At 35.9% G+C, this 14,505-nt stretch overlaps 1 protein-coding gene across 1 annotated transcript; it reads right to left on the bottom strand.

Annotated features, from left to right (window-relative positions):
• Nucleotides 1–6,063: 6,063 nt before the first annotated feature.
• On the bottom strand, nucleotides 6,064–14,154 carry pgm1 (phosphoglucomutase 1). Its single transcript, XM_079628894.1, has 11 exons — nucleotides 13,793–14,154; nucleotides 12,300–12,462; nucleotides 10,919–11,062; nucleotides 10,708–10,833; nucleotides 9,638–9,828; nucleotides 8,904–9,058; nucleotides 8,660–8,775; nucleotides 7,948–8,083; nucleotides 7,655–7,838; nucleotides 6,872–7,006; nucleotides 6,064–6,371 (listed from the first exon to the last, which is right to left on the bottom strand). The coding sequence occupies exons 1-11, from the start codon at nucleotides 14,036–14,038 to the stop codon at nucleotides 6,282–6,284; spliced, it is 1,686 nt and encodes a 561-aa protein (XP_079485020.1). The 5' UTR covers nucleotides 14,039–14,154; the 3' UTR covers nucleotides 6,064–6,281.
• Nucleotides 14,155–14,505: the final 351 nt, after the last annotated feature.

The following is a 14,505-nucleotide window of genomic DNA, read 5'->3' as shown; positions in this document are numbered from 1 at the left end:
TTTTATAATGCTGTATAAATAAAAAGAAGTAAATTAGTAATGAAATTAATTAGCCTACTAATACAAATAAATATTAAATAGCATATTAGTATTTTATATACTTTTGAATACATTAATAATAATATAACATTTTAATAATTGAATATATTTATATGATATAGGTCTAATATTATTAGTTATTATAACTATATAACTGGTTGGTGAAAATCTGAATGGATTTTCAAATTACATATAACAAAGGTCATTTTTAACAGTCAGATCAGCAAGGCTACACTGTTAAAAATAAAGGTTCCAAAATGAGGGTTTTAACAGCAGAAACATTTTTGGTTCTCCAAAGAACCTTTCTGTTAACAATTCTTTTGAAGAAAATGTTTCCACTATAAAGACCCTTTTATGAAATGTGTACATAATGTACACGTGTACATAATGCCATGGATATTAAAGGTTCTTCATGGAATGATCAATGCCATTAAAGAACCTTTATTTGTGTAGTTTCCTCATGTAAGTTTGGCCAATCCTTTTACTTTTTAAGGTCTGTAACAGTTGATCACCTTTGATTAAAACTAAAAGTCCTGTCTCTAATATTCTGACTCAACGCGCTGCTGTTTGAGGTCTGTGGAGAGAATGGTAGCAATTTTACAAGCCAAGGGTCTTGCATCCTGAGCTGTTTCTGTTCATTCATGTTGTATCAGTGGATGACAAGAAGAGAAAGACCTTCCCCTTTTGAAGTGATGGGTTAGGTTGACTCTCCAGACCCAGAGTTCATCCCTCATTTCCTCCGGTGACGTCAGCTCTCTGACACACACGAGCGGCAGGCTGCGATCAAAGACACACTCCTGCAGACTCTAATATGAGCTCGCATGCTGGGAGGAGATGCTGATTGGTGGGGGTGGAGGAGGGAGGGGAGTCACGCTGCTTTCACGAGAGGTTTTCGTTGGAATGAATTATGAAGGAATGGACACAAATGTTAAGAATCGAGCACATGAGCATGCAACTGCAGAAAAGTTGCGAAGATTCATAAAGCAACATGACAATTTCAAAGGCCTCAGCCCTAAGCTCAGTTTTCAAAGAAAAGAAAAGCGGTACCTTTTTCTTCAGTGTGATTGCATCTAATATTAAACATTTGGAAACCATTATCTGCCGAGCAGCAAAGCAGCTGAAATATTTTTGACATGGGGCTGTTTTTCTTTCCGATGTCTATCTGTTTTATTTTCCCAAAGTAAAATAAGATTATTAAAATTGCAACCATGCACAGCGAGACTCATCTAATTGTAATGAGCAGGGGGATTGAGGGTTACTTTGAAGGTCCATCTCCTTTGGCCGTTCTCCACACACAGCGGATCTCTTCAGAATGGACCTTCTGTTCTGAACCTTAAATGGAGTAATCTCTGGAGTTATTAGGGCTTGTAGCTAATGGGAATAAAAGCACTTAAATTACAAATGAGAAGATACTGAGCTTCCTACTGAACTACCCCCAAAAAACTGAATTAAAGTAGCTTGTGCTCTTCCCTTTTATGTAATATTCTTTCCCCCCTGAGATATTCACCTGGTTCAAATGATACTAATATTTTTGTCCTATCCATTCAGTCACATCAAAGAACACAGCTCTTCTATGATGAGCATGTTTTTCATTTCTGAATTAAAAAACATTTTGATATTATCTGTGGGGATAAAGCCAAAAAAATCATCCATAATGTGGAAAAATCATCATAAAAAGATTATTAGAAAATAATTACACTCTTAAAAATAAACTGCCATCGATGGTTCCATGAAGGATCTTTAACATCCATGGAACCTTTCCATTGCTCGTTTTCTGGAAAAGCATTCTTTATTAAATTTACTACACAAAAATATGGTTCTTTGAGGAACCAATTTTTTTTTATATAGCTGTGAAGCCTCGGTTGAAACCTGTAGTATTATCTTTTATTATACATTTTTTAGAAAAAAAGAAAAAAGAAAAGAAAAACGTAATAAAAAAACTGCTTCACTGATTATTAATATCTGCTAAGCTTTTGTCTGTGGTGTAATTTTTTTTTTTTGAAAAAAAATACAGGAAATAATATCATAGAAAAGCATGACTGACTATCAGTGTCGTTTCTTTGATATTTTACCTTTTTATGACAAGGCAAGTTGTCATGCATTGAGACTCGTCAAAACTTCATGATATTTATGAATTCATATTTTTTTTACACTTTTAATACGGTGGCCGAGGAATAATGACCAAGATGTGTACACATTCAAGGGAAATATGTTGTAAGGCTTTTAACTAGATGGTTATGCCACATGACATAAGTCATCAAATTTAGAAAAATCTTGAAGTTTGTCAAAATTATCACTCGTTTTAACAAGATTTTCCATTGTCTTTTTCTGGACATTAATCCACCTAAAAAAAATTATTGTCTTTAGACTTTTGTTTTGTCTGGCGAGACATTTTTGAGTGTATTTCAAGATGTGATGGTGACATCATTCTCACGTAGGTCTATAATGATCATTTACATTTAGATCAAAATAAACCCTTTTAAACAGATCCTGGGTCAGAGTCCAAGAATAACAAGGAATCAATGTGCATCCCAGCATCCAGTGACGCCAACTAGATTTATGCTGCTAAAAAATGAAGGCAATGTGACAGTCACACAACTTTAGTATGACATCAATAGAGTACATAGAGGATTATTTAAAGTCTTTTGGGTGAGTGGTCTCTCATTAATGTTTTCCAGTCTTTCAGCTTCTGATACCAATTGTATTTTGTGCAAGGGGTCATGTTTGATCATATGGAAGTAGGGTCAGCAAGAATTAGACAGCAGGTGACATATATGTTATTCAAACATATGTGTGAGTGTGTGTTTCGGGAAGAGGTGGGGTGTGGGGAAAATGAAAGATGCGAAGAGAGTGCCAGCATGACCGTGTTGCCGTATTTATTTTGCCTGGCTTTCGGAATGATTACTTAGACTCGATCATGCTGATCTTTGCCCACATGACCTGCTGACAATGATTGCATCTCAGCACATTCCATAAGGCTTTATCCTGAGCCCAATATAATAAACAATATGGAGCAATACACTGTTGTTGTTAGGTCAAGAGGTCATCTCTCGCTCTCTGTCTTCTGTGTTATTAGATTTACATGTAGGTAAATTGATATCATAGAAGCACCCACTGGATGACAAGAGAGGAAAAGAATGCAGAAAAGGCCGACGTGCCACTGAGATAATATGTATGAACTAATATTTTGGAATATTTCAGTTTCCTTGGGTTAATCTGGCATGCATCGTCCAGTAAATAACTGGAATCAAAACTTGATAGGTTTATTTTCATTGAGTAAACTGTGCATGGGGAACTGTGTGAACTTTGGAAAACAAACTTTCTCTGCAGTTTGCCAGTTGCTGTTTCGCTTTTTCTGACCCCGGCGTTGAAAAACAAAAAATGACGGAAATATGCTACTCCACACTTGCAGCAAGCAAAAGGCTGCATGTTACAATTTTGGGGTCAGTAAGAATTATTATTATTATTGTTTTTAAATACCTGTATTCAGCAAAGATGTATTAAATGAATCAAAAGTGCAGTAAAGGTATTTAGGATGTTACTGGTTATTATTATTTAAAATAAATGCTCTTTTTAATGTTCTATTCATCAAAAAAATCCTAAAAAGAAAGTATCACATTTTCCACAAAAATATTAAGCAGCACAACTGTTTTCAACATTGATAATAACAAGAAATGTTTCTTGACCACCACATCAGCATATTAGAATGATTCTGAAGGATCATGTGACTGAAGAGTGGAGTAATGATGCTGATAATGATCTTTGCCATCACAGGAATAAATTACATTTTAAAACATATTAAAATATAAATTGTGGTTATATTTTTGATCAACTAAATTCAGCCTTGCTGAGCAGACTTGCAAATATACTTTGTATAAAAAAAAAACATAAAAATCTTACCTTATTAGTTCCATATCTCTAAAAATGTGAAGTCCAATTAATTAAGTAAGCTTTAAAGTATTCAATATTATATAATTAACCATAGAAAAGATAAAAGCAAAACAGATGTTAATGGGGTAAAATAACTTTCCAGAACACCTTAATAATTTAACAGTTTATAGCTATAAGCACTGGTCGTGGTTTTTATTTGACAGGATCTCTTTAGTAATCTTTTTCAAATGGTTAACATAATTTTTGTGAGCGATCTTCTCTAAGGGCTTTAGATCTTTTTAAACCTCTAGATTAAATAAAGATGCTGTGGTAGAAATAAAGACATTAAAAGAGAACTTCAAAATATAATAACCTGACAGCTAAATACACACTGTTACGGCCATTACCTCATGTAATGACATCCAATGAAAATAAAACCTGCAAACCATTACTTTCCGGGCCGGACGCTCTTTGTATCTTGCTATGTCAACATAGGGGGGCTTCTACAACGTGGAAACCTGTTCTGGAAAAAAGAAATGTCCCACCCATTTATTCATCCAGAGCACAAGTGGGAAACTATTTGAGGGCAGGTGTTTGATGGGCGTCCTGACAGCTACTAATAAATGGGTTGTAATAAAGTTGAGGTCATTTCTGACAAAGACTGAAGAAATGTTTTGATCAGGTGTACGTATGTGTGTGTGTGTGTCATAGAGGTGTGTATGCAGGTTTGAGGTTTCAAATAGGCAGCAACATTTTTTTTTTTCAAAATAAAGAGGTTTCTGTTCTCAGGTATGTGCACCTGATTTTCCATGTCCCAAATTACCTAAATTAAAGGAAATTTCAGCAAATAGACTGACTGGGAGTTTATGATGACAACATATCAGTTCATGAAGGCTCTACATACAGTGGGTCCATACATTTGAGACCACTAATCAAAATGCTTTCTTCCTTTTTTATACATTATATATATATATATATATTTTTTTACTTTTTTCAACAAAACACAAAATATCGATTAATAAATATTATAGGCGTACTACGGAGCCCCTAAGGGGACATGGTGGTGGAACAACTATGGAATGGGAGAAAAAAATGCTTTTGCGTTCCTGTTCCTCTGAAAAATTTTGCAAACCTTGTGCATTCCCCCGGGAAACTTTGCGTTCGCTCGCAAGGAGCTAACCGAAGCGAGAACAAAGATTCTCAGGTAAAACATTTTCAAAACAAAACATTTTCAAGAGAACGCAAAAGCATTAACATATAATTTTTTTTCTCCCATCTCATTTTTTTAAATCAGCATGTCCCTTTAGAGGCTCCGTAATATTCAGATATAATGCATATGATTTCTATGTTCTAAAGAAACTTGTGTGCTTCAATGGAAGCAAGAAAATGTTGGATTATTATGTCATATATTGGATTATTTTATTACTGAGCAGAATCTAAGACATTCTGTCTTAATCTTTCTGTCAAGAATTTGTCCCAGATTTATTCATAACATTTTGGTAGGCATATATTGTGTGTTGGTTGACCACTGTGAACAAATTCTTACAGTGTCATATTTAGCATGAATGCAACTACAAATGAACACAACAAGTTTATAAAATCAGTGTAATTGTGTACAAATCTAAGTCTGCTATAAGTTTCTGTGTAGGTAGTGTCATCTGTCCACAAATATTATGAATAAATGTAGCTTTTCAATCTGTGTGGTGAATTTTTGCAGCAGCCAAACTATGGTAATAATTCCCTAGTTTGGAAAGACTAACCATTAACCCAAAAGATTACAGAGGACTCTTCAAACATTGTTTTGCAAAGATAATTATGGTACTAATCTGAGATTTTAATTTCTCTGATTTCAAACCCTTATGAAAGACACTTGTGTTATTTCTGGTGCCAACTTAAAGGGAGATGGAATATGTAGCCAGGTTTCCTGCCTTCCTGTCTTTATCCACTAATAACACACTGGGGTGTAACAGTTACTACTTTCAGCCTCAAATGAAAGACAAACTGTGTATATGAATAAAATGTAGCTGATGTTTTTAGAATTTAAATATGATCGACCTAGCAGACACCGAACCAAGTTAAGCGCTTTACTCCCCAAGACAAATCAAAGTGTATAAAGAAGCATGAGTTCCTTAAGAACAAAATCACAACAAGCCATTCATTTCATAGACTATTTTATACTTTCTCTATTTATAGTGGATATAGATCTTCGATTGTACATGTGGAACAGCAAAAAAGTGACACTTTCTAGAGGACACACCGAGCACATAATGACCGTGGTATGAAACTGATGGCAATGATTATAAAGTAAGGCATTGCTGAGTACAGTGAGGGCTAGTTTGGGCTGGATCAGGTGAATGTGGGCATTACAGTAATTATGTGATCACAGTGGGAGCAGTGCGGTCCGTCTTTTCCTGAAGCTGAGAGATCCTCAAGGCAATGTCCACCAGAGGAGCCAGCATGACCTGTTCACAACAGTCGAGAGGGATGGAAATGTTACAAGTGCACTATTAGGAACCCACAAAATGAGAGATACAATAGGGACTTGGATTCACCATAATGAAAACGGATGGTGCGAATGTAGCGTTTACTTGTTTGTATTAAAATGTAACGTCCTTTTCTTCTACAGTAACTCAAACCTCAAAACTCAAGATGAAAAGGACTGCTGGAGCTAAAAAGTCATCACATCTCAGAATTGAGCATGTCTGAGGTTGATACTTTAAGACAGACTGATACTCCTGTGATTCAGTTTGATCAGATACAATAGAGTGAATCGGATCTTTAACCATATGTGCCGGGATAAGCATGTCTAACTTGATTACCGCTAAAGCTACAATGGATTTAAGTCTAGAAAAAAAAAATACATAATCTGAAAATAAAATATATTATAATTGTAAAAAGAAAAGTAATATATGGTGGGAGAGAAAATATTTTGTGGAGGGAACTGATTTTTTAATCAGTTTACCTGTGGGTCTGCATAGATTTTCTGGGAGTCATTCTCATAGCTGTCAATGTAAAGCCTGATGGTTGCCCCGGCACTGCCTGTCCCGCTGAGACGGAAGATGATACGCGAACCGTCAGTGAAGATGATCCTCAAACCCTAAAAAGCATGAAGACAGAAAAACAGGGATGATGGCCAACATACAGTGTTTTGGAAAGTATGCAACAATTCCATGAAATTGAGAAAGGTGTTTAGGAGAAACGTTTCCAAGACTGTTCTATTGAACTGTATATTTATGAGATATTTCCAACACAATGAAGGTCATGATGAGGCTATTATGTCGACATCAGTACTTTCATCAGAGAAATCAACGAATTTCAATATGCCATTTGACGTTTATAATGTACGTCAAGGCAGTCATAACTGCAGAAAATGGGTAAATAAACTTTTATTAAATAAATATGATATTTAATATTTCAATATGCAAGTAGAAATGCAGCTGTTTTCCTAATCAAATAAGGGTAGTGAAATTTATGACTTGGCTATATTCAAAAACCTTGAAGATTTTTCTGTTTCAGATTATTTCTTTTGAAGTTTCTATTCATCAAAGAATCCTTGAAAAAAAAAATCACTTTCCACAAAAAGTATTAAGCAGCAAAACTGTTTTGATTATAATAAGAAATGTTAGAAGGGTTACAGTATGTTTTCATACTAAATCAAGCTATTTTACCTCAAAATATGATTTTCAAAAGATGAATTTCAGCTCTTATTATTATTTATTTTCGGAGTCTTGTGTTTCGGACTCACCTGTCCTTTTGAAACGCTGCCATCAACAGGGTCTGTGTACTCAAAGTTATCAGCCTTCTCCACTTGATACGTTTTATCCCCCGAGGAGAAACTCTGCCCTACAAAGTCTTTATCGAACATTGTTGTCTGCAAGTGATCAATCATCTTATTCGCAGCGTCAGAGTCCACCTCTTCATAGTCATACCTGTAACAGAGATCACCAGCAGAGGGCAGTCAAGCTACAGAGATTAATATTTCAACTACCGACCGGTATTGTCCATCCCAAAATGTCACTTTATCATTTTCGCAGTTACCTTGTGAAGAAGTTCCGTCCGAACCTCTGCCAGTGGTCTTTCATGATATCCTCCACACTCTGTTTGCGAGTGGCCAGGATTGAGAGCCATGCGAGCACTGCCCACAGACCATCTTTCTCCCGGATGTGATCAGAACCTACCACAAAAACAAGACTTTAAAGGGGTCAAATTAGAAATAAAACTTTTTCATATTTTGAGAGGATCTCAATTTACTATAAAAACAAACTTTAAGTGGTCATATTCTGACTTAACCTTATTTTGCGACGTGGCAGCAAGTTATTTTTGGTGAATGTGCAAAACATCTGATTCATTATATGTTAAAAACGAGAAGAATAACAAGTGAAGTAAACGGTAAAACTATTTGCGCTACAAACCAGTGTTTATGATTACGACCAATTAAAATAATAGAATATAAATACCAGTTAACACAAGTGGACCTAAGTGGGTAAAAAAAAACAAGAATATTTTTAAATATTTAAATAAAATATGTAATTTTTTTATAATTTAAAAAGAATTATGATAACACATATATAAATAAAAGATTGCTACATGTTTATATACACATGAATTTTAAACAGAAAAACACATTTATTCACTTATTTAATCACTATTTTAAACAATTCAAAAAAGCTTGTCAGCCTAAAACCTTTTAAGCTTGTTAAAATCTTCTATTATACTGGAAAACAGCATGGTTTCATTCATAGCTACTCACCAGTACCAAAGCTTTCTTCCCCACAGAGGGATAACTTGCCAGCATCCATCAAGTTTCCAAAGAATTTCCAGCCTGTGGGTGCCTCATAAAGTGGCATCTTCAAAGCTTTGGCCACACTGCATGATAAAGTTTATGAAATGCTAGAAATTGTGTCCAGGATTAAAGGGTTAAAAGCTATACACCAACTGAGACGGTGAAATATAGGGCTAGATCACAAAATGTAAATGTGCTTAGATGATTATACTTGTCCAAAGCCCCACTGGTGGGCATACTGCGAGCCAGACCCTTCACGCCCGTCTTCCGGAAATAAGGGATGTATGTAATGTTGGCACCGATGACTGCCACAGAGTCTGAGGGGTTCACAAAGAATCCATGCTTACCCAGAACCATGTTACGATCCTGCAAACAGAACAGCAACAGGGCAAATATGAAGAGGTTTTACCTGAGAATAGTTACTAGCTGATTTCAATTGTGTAACATCACTGGTCAAATGTTTTTTTTTTTTTGTAAATAAGCAAGGATACATTTAATTGATCAAAATTGAGAGACTGTTGTCAAAAATGTTACATTTAAAATATATATATTTTTAATTATTCAAAGAATCCTGAAAAAAGTATCCCTGTTTGCAAAAAAATATTAAGCAGCTCAACCGTTTTCAACATTGATAATAATAAGAAATGTTTCTTGAGCACCAAATCAACTTCCTGAAGGATTTTGTTCTGATTTCTGAAAAACCATGTGACACTTAAGACTGGAGTAATGATGCTTAAAACTAAATAAATTATATAAAAAAATAGAAAACAGTTATTTTAAATTGTAATAATATCACAATATTACTATATATTAATGTTAATATTAATGTTTTCATGCATTTTCGATCAATAAATGCAGCCTTGGTGAGCATAAGATACTTTTAAAATCTTACCGACCACAATCTTTTGAACGGTAGTGTATATGGTATGTCAGTTATAAACTTACACCATCACCATCAAACGCTGCTCCGAAGTCATATTCACCTCCCTTCATAGTGTTGACCAGTTCAGCAGCATATGTTAAATTAGGGTCAGGATGGTGTCCCCCAAAGTCCTCAGAGGGGACACAGTTCACAGCAGAGTTTGCTGGGGAGCCAAGCTCTTCACACACTATCTTCTTTACATAAGGACCCAACACTAGTGTAAAAAAAATACATGAAAAGGCAGTCTTCAGTTATCAATTAGGCATTATAAGTCATTAATGGTCATTTTGATTTGCCATATGCATGGTATTGCTTATAGCAGTTTGAAATTATACCTTAAAAATTATTTTTGCAGGGTTTTGCTAATATGTAATAGTAATACTTAAGTATAAATGGAGCTATAATTAATTATAAGCATGGTCTTCATAGAAAGTTTTATATAACAACTAACTGCATAAGTGTGTACACCCCCAAACTAATACTTAATTGAAGCAACCTTTGACTTGATTAAAGCTCTCACTATGACATGGGAATATTTTCCCACTCTTCTTTGCAAAAACGTTCTAGATCTGTTCAATTGTAAGGGTCTCTCCTGTGCATCTCCCACACATTTTCTATAAGATTCAGGTTTGGTGTTCCAAAACATTCTTTTATTGGTTTACATGTGCGCTTTAGATCACCATCATGCTGAAATGTGAAAGTCATCTTCATTTTCATCTTTATAGCAAATGCCAGAAGGTTCTGTGCTAAAATTGACTTGTAATTGGCAATTCATGATTTTCTCGGGAATGTGCACTTTGGTTTTCAGTGACTACAGTAATATCATCGTAGGCCTACTAATAATACTAAAGTCCTCTGATTTCATTGTAAACAGTCAATAAGTGAGGTGCAAGATGGCACCAGCTGCGTTTAAATGAAATGAGAGAGCGCATCAACGCCGTAATATGCGAGATATGAAAGAAGCATCATCTCAGATACCCATATGAAAACTAGTTTACCACTAATGCTATTATATTATATATTTGTTGTAGTTTCAGTGGCTCACTACAACACCAAAATGACCTTATTTTTGTTTGGGAAATAGAACTTTTACCTCCATGCATTGCATCGAGCCGTACGTTGATGTGGTTGGGTCCTGAGAGTAATTCCTTCAGAGCAGCAAAATCAAAGATATCTCTCAGCATCTCTGCATATGATTCCACTGAGTCCACAATTTCCACTGCAAACGATACACAATTATTATCAAATATGAACTGAAAAATTAGTTTACATAACTAACAAGTGGTTAGACTCCAAAATGGTACCAGTAAAGGGCTTGAACGTGTCAACCTCGAAGGTTTGCTTCCCAATTGTGGAGAGGTCCGCCTTGAGGTCGGGACAGATGTGATATTCCTGGAGGGTCTTGCTGATCTGAAAGATTTTGTCTGTGACGCCCTCTGGCGCAGGACCTGGGAAAGAAATAACAGACCAATTGAATGCAAGTAAGTGTTTTAATGCAGTCTTTAATTGTGGTTGAACGATGTGTCACCAAGCCTGATATATATTTGTATATAATCAACCATTTTTTAAAGTGCCCCTATTATGCTATTTTAACCCTTAAATGCATACCTCAGGTCTTTAGTGATGCGGGATGTCATTCACTTCCCTCCTCCTCATTAATTTTTTGTTAGACATCAACCTTCAGAGCATTCCTCAATCAATTCATTATAAACAATATAACTTTTTTTTAATTAAAGGTGGCCTGTTTTCTTATTCATATAAGGTCGCTAACGACCCGAGTTGTGTAATAGTGTAAGTATATATTTTTTTCTGCACAACAATAATTGAATATTTGATGACTGAATAAGTGCAAATTAAACTTTATTCCACAAGGTGGCAATGTCTGATACACAATGATGAAGTGACGTTTCACTCATAGTTACCGTAGGCAGAAAACAAAAGAAACGGAAATATCATTACCAAAACTTGAAATGGCTCAGGAATTTACTGCAGAGCGAGTACTGAACACAATCAAATATTAGTGTCACGGTCATTTTATGGTGGATGTGAAGTAGCTGTTAGCAATGAAAATATTGATTTTGAAGATGTTAAAGGTTGTTTTGAGAATATGTTTGAGATCACGAATATGAGGCAGATGCTGAATGCACTGGGACATGAGCTCTGACGAGGGCAGTGATGATGGTACAAAACATTCGCTAAAACTGAGCCCTTCCAAGCTCAACAAAAGTAATAGAATGTGTTATTTTATTCTTCTGTAATTGTTAATCTAATATAAAGAGAGTTTTATATTATCGCGACAGGTAAAGATCGTCTGTGTTAGTTATAGATTTGGGTCGCTAAAGACCCGAATATGTAATAATGATTGGCAAAACATTCATGCATTTAAGGGTTAAACGTTTCTAATTTTGTTTTGGAGGTCAAGATAGAAAGAAGTTGCTATCTAAAGTATAAATCTGTTTATTTTACATTAGATTAATTTATCAAGGTTTTTTTTTTTTTTTTCAAATGATTTATAATTTAGTAAATATTATGTAAAATGAATATAAATTTCATTTCAGTAATTGTTATGGATGTGTTTTAATATATTTAAATTAAATAGTGCAATATCATTGTGATACGCCTTTACTGTATATCAGCCACCCTGTTCTCTAAGGTAACGGCATTGGCCATAGAAATATGTCTAACCTCCGCTAGATATGTTGAACTTGATGCCGAAGTCTCCATTGGGGCCGCCGGGGTTGTGACTGGCTGTCAGGATGATTCCACCAACGGCTTTGATTTTACGAATCACACAGGAAATAGCAGGTGTTGACATAATCCCATCCTGACCAATGACCAGTCTGCCAATCTGTGGGATCATGGACAAGAAAAGTGACCGATCAACTCCTGTTCAAGATTGTTTAGAAATGCACTTCATGTCATGAACTCTGAACCATAAGAGAGGACCACTTTGACTTTGCCATCCAGGACAATGTTTACATCACAACAACCCTATTGATGTGTCATGTGATTTATAGGATGAAGTATTACACAACACTAATACATTGCAATCAATAGAACGTGGCTAGTACTGCTACTACTACTACTTAGTGCTATCTACAACATAAATGCAAGTATTCATTGTGTTCTGTAATACAGCACAGATTTTACTCAATATAGCACTATTGCTCGGGACGTGACTGCAGGCACGCCTCCTCCACATCATGGTTGTTGCTGCAAGACTCCTGATGTTAACGAACTCCTCACACCCTTACAAAACACTGCTGCACGTTTTATACTTTCTAAATTAAATGCGCTCCGCAACATGATGAGAGGGGATATTTTGACGTCACCACGCAGCGGCACCTACTTTTGGCAGAGCGTGAAATGTCAAAGGTGACTCGAAACAGCCTCGGCTTGAAACAGCATCGAGTTCGTTTGTATTAGGTCCGAATCGGTTCTTTTGAACAGCTCGTTTCAATGAAACGGAAAAAAAGATTCAGCGCATATTTTACATCAGTCGCAGTTACATTCCGGTATTCCCCCTGGCACAAAGAGTTTTTGTCGATTAAGTTTCATTAACACGGGTGTTAATCGGTCCTCAATACACACTTGTGATCTGATAAACAAGCTCAACGGTTCGTTACGAATGACAATGTGTAATGGGTTGCTTTCTTGAGAAACGCTCGGACCGATTAGAGTACGAAATTCTCAAAACCATTGGTGCCAATGGTTTTACGATCTATTTAGGCTTACGATGCTTTCGAGAAATGCAGTCCAGCTCGATATGTCAATGAATGGTTCAGAAAGGCTTTGTAAACCGGTTCTACCGATACATTGAAAAGATCCGAGCCATATGAACGAGTCGCACGAATTTAACGTCGCAGTGTAGATAATTAAGATAATTTCCCTTAAATAACCTTTATGCAACCTTTATAAATGTGCATGCAATGTTATTTGGAAACACTATGATGAATACGAATAAAAAACAATACCAGAAATTTGACCTTAACGTTTATTCCATGCAGTAAACTAGTTTTCAAGGCATGCGTAAGAGCACAATTGCAATTGAAATACCTCTTTTGCAACGAACTTGTGTCATGATTAGACAGTCATTTTGTCTTCCTCTTTAAGGAAAGGGCGTTTGTTACACGTTTCTTTTGCATTAAAATTGCACGTCAGATTCGGCCAACACTAACCCCATTAGCTGCAGCAATCTGGACGATCAGCTGAATAGCTTCTTTCATGAAGAATCGTCCATCTCCTCCCACTACCAGGGTGCCCTCCTGCCTCTGAGAAGGGTCAACGGTGGAAATGATACTCTGGATAAAATTCTCCGCATAATGCTGATTCTGCTGGAATACAGTCACCCTCTTTCTTAAACCACTGGTTCCGGGTTTTTGGTCGGGGTACGGTTTGGTCTTAATAACCGTAATTTTCACCATGTTGCAGCAGCAGTCAGTGTCTGTCACTCACTATCCGGGTGCCCAGCGGGATGCGTTTTCACCACGTAGCCTCTCTCTCACACACGTGGCCTTTCACAGATTAGACGGACACGCCCACATTTAAAGGGACAGTTCAGCCATTTAAAATCTCTAAAATTCTAGTGTGTACAGCAAGTTAGTAATCAAATGAAAGTTTTATGCTCTAAATTAATATTGTATCATATGAAAAGGGCAGGTGATTCATCAGACACATTTGTTTAATACATACATATATATGCGTTCAATTGTGCAATGAAGCACTAATGGTCTATATAGGACTAAATATTGAGAGAAAATGTAGGGGCCCTATGAAGAGCATGTTGGGAAAGCTGGAGCTCTAGGTCAGAGTTTTGTGTGTCTATTGCATCAAGTTTCACCCAGAATTCATTCAAAGCAGAACAAAGTTTACAATTATGCAAGGTTTGCAA

Source organism: Phoxinus phoxinus (genome assembly GCF_949152265.1).
Source record: "Phoxinus phoxinus genome assembly, chromosome: 11".
In the NCBI taxonomy this organism is placed as follows: Eukaryota; Metazoa; Chordata; class Actinopteri; order Cypriniformes; family Leuciscidae; genus Phoxinus; species Phoxinus phoxinus.
The sequence above is the reverse complement of the archived record's forward strand: the minus strand, read 5'-3'. Positions and strand labels throughout refer to the sequence as shown.

Bases quoted from the DNA above. Each gene is read 5' to 3' on its own strand.
- pgm1 (XM_079628894.1), bottom strand. From the start codon at position 14,038: ATGGTGAAAATTACGGTTATTAAGACCAAACCGTACCCCGACCAAAAA. The intron at 10,834-10,918 runs GTACCATTTTGG...TATCGTTTGCAG, and splicing joins CACGTTCAAGCCCTTTACTG to TGGAAATTGTGGACTCAGTG. The intron at 7,839-7,947 runs GTAACTGCGAAA...TCTCTGTTACAG, and splicing joins GGACGGAACTTCTTCACAAG to GTATGACTATGAAGAGGTGG.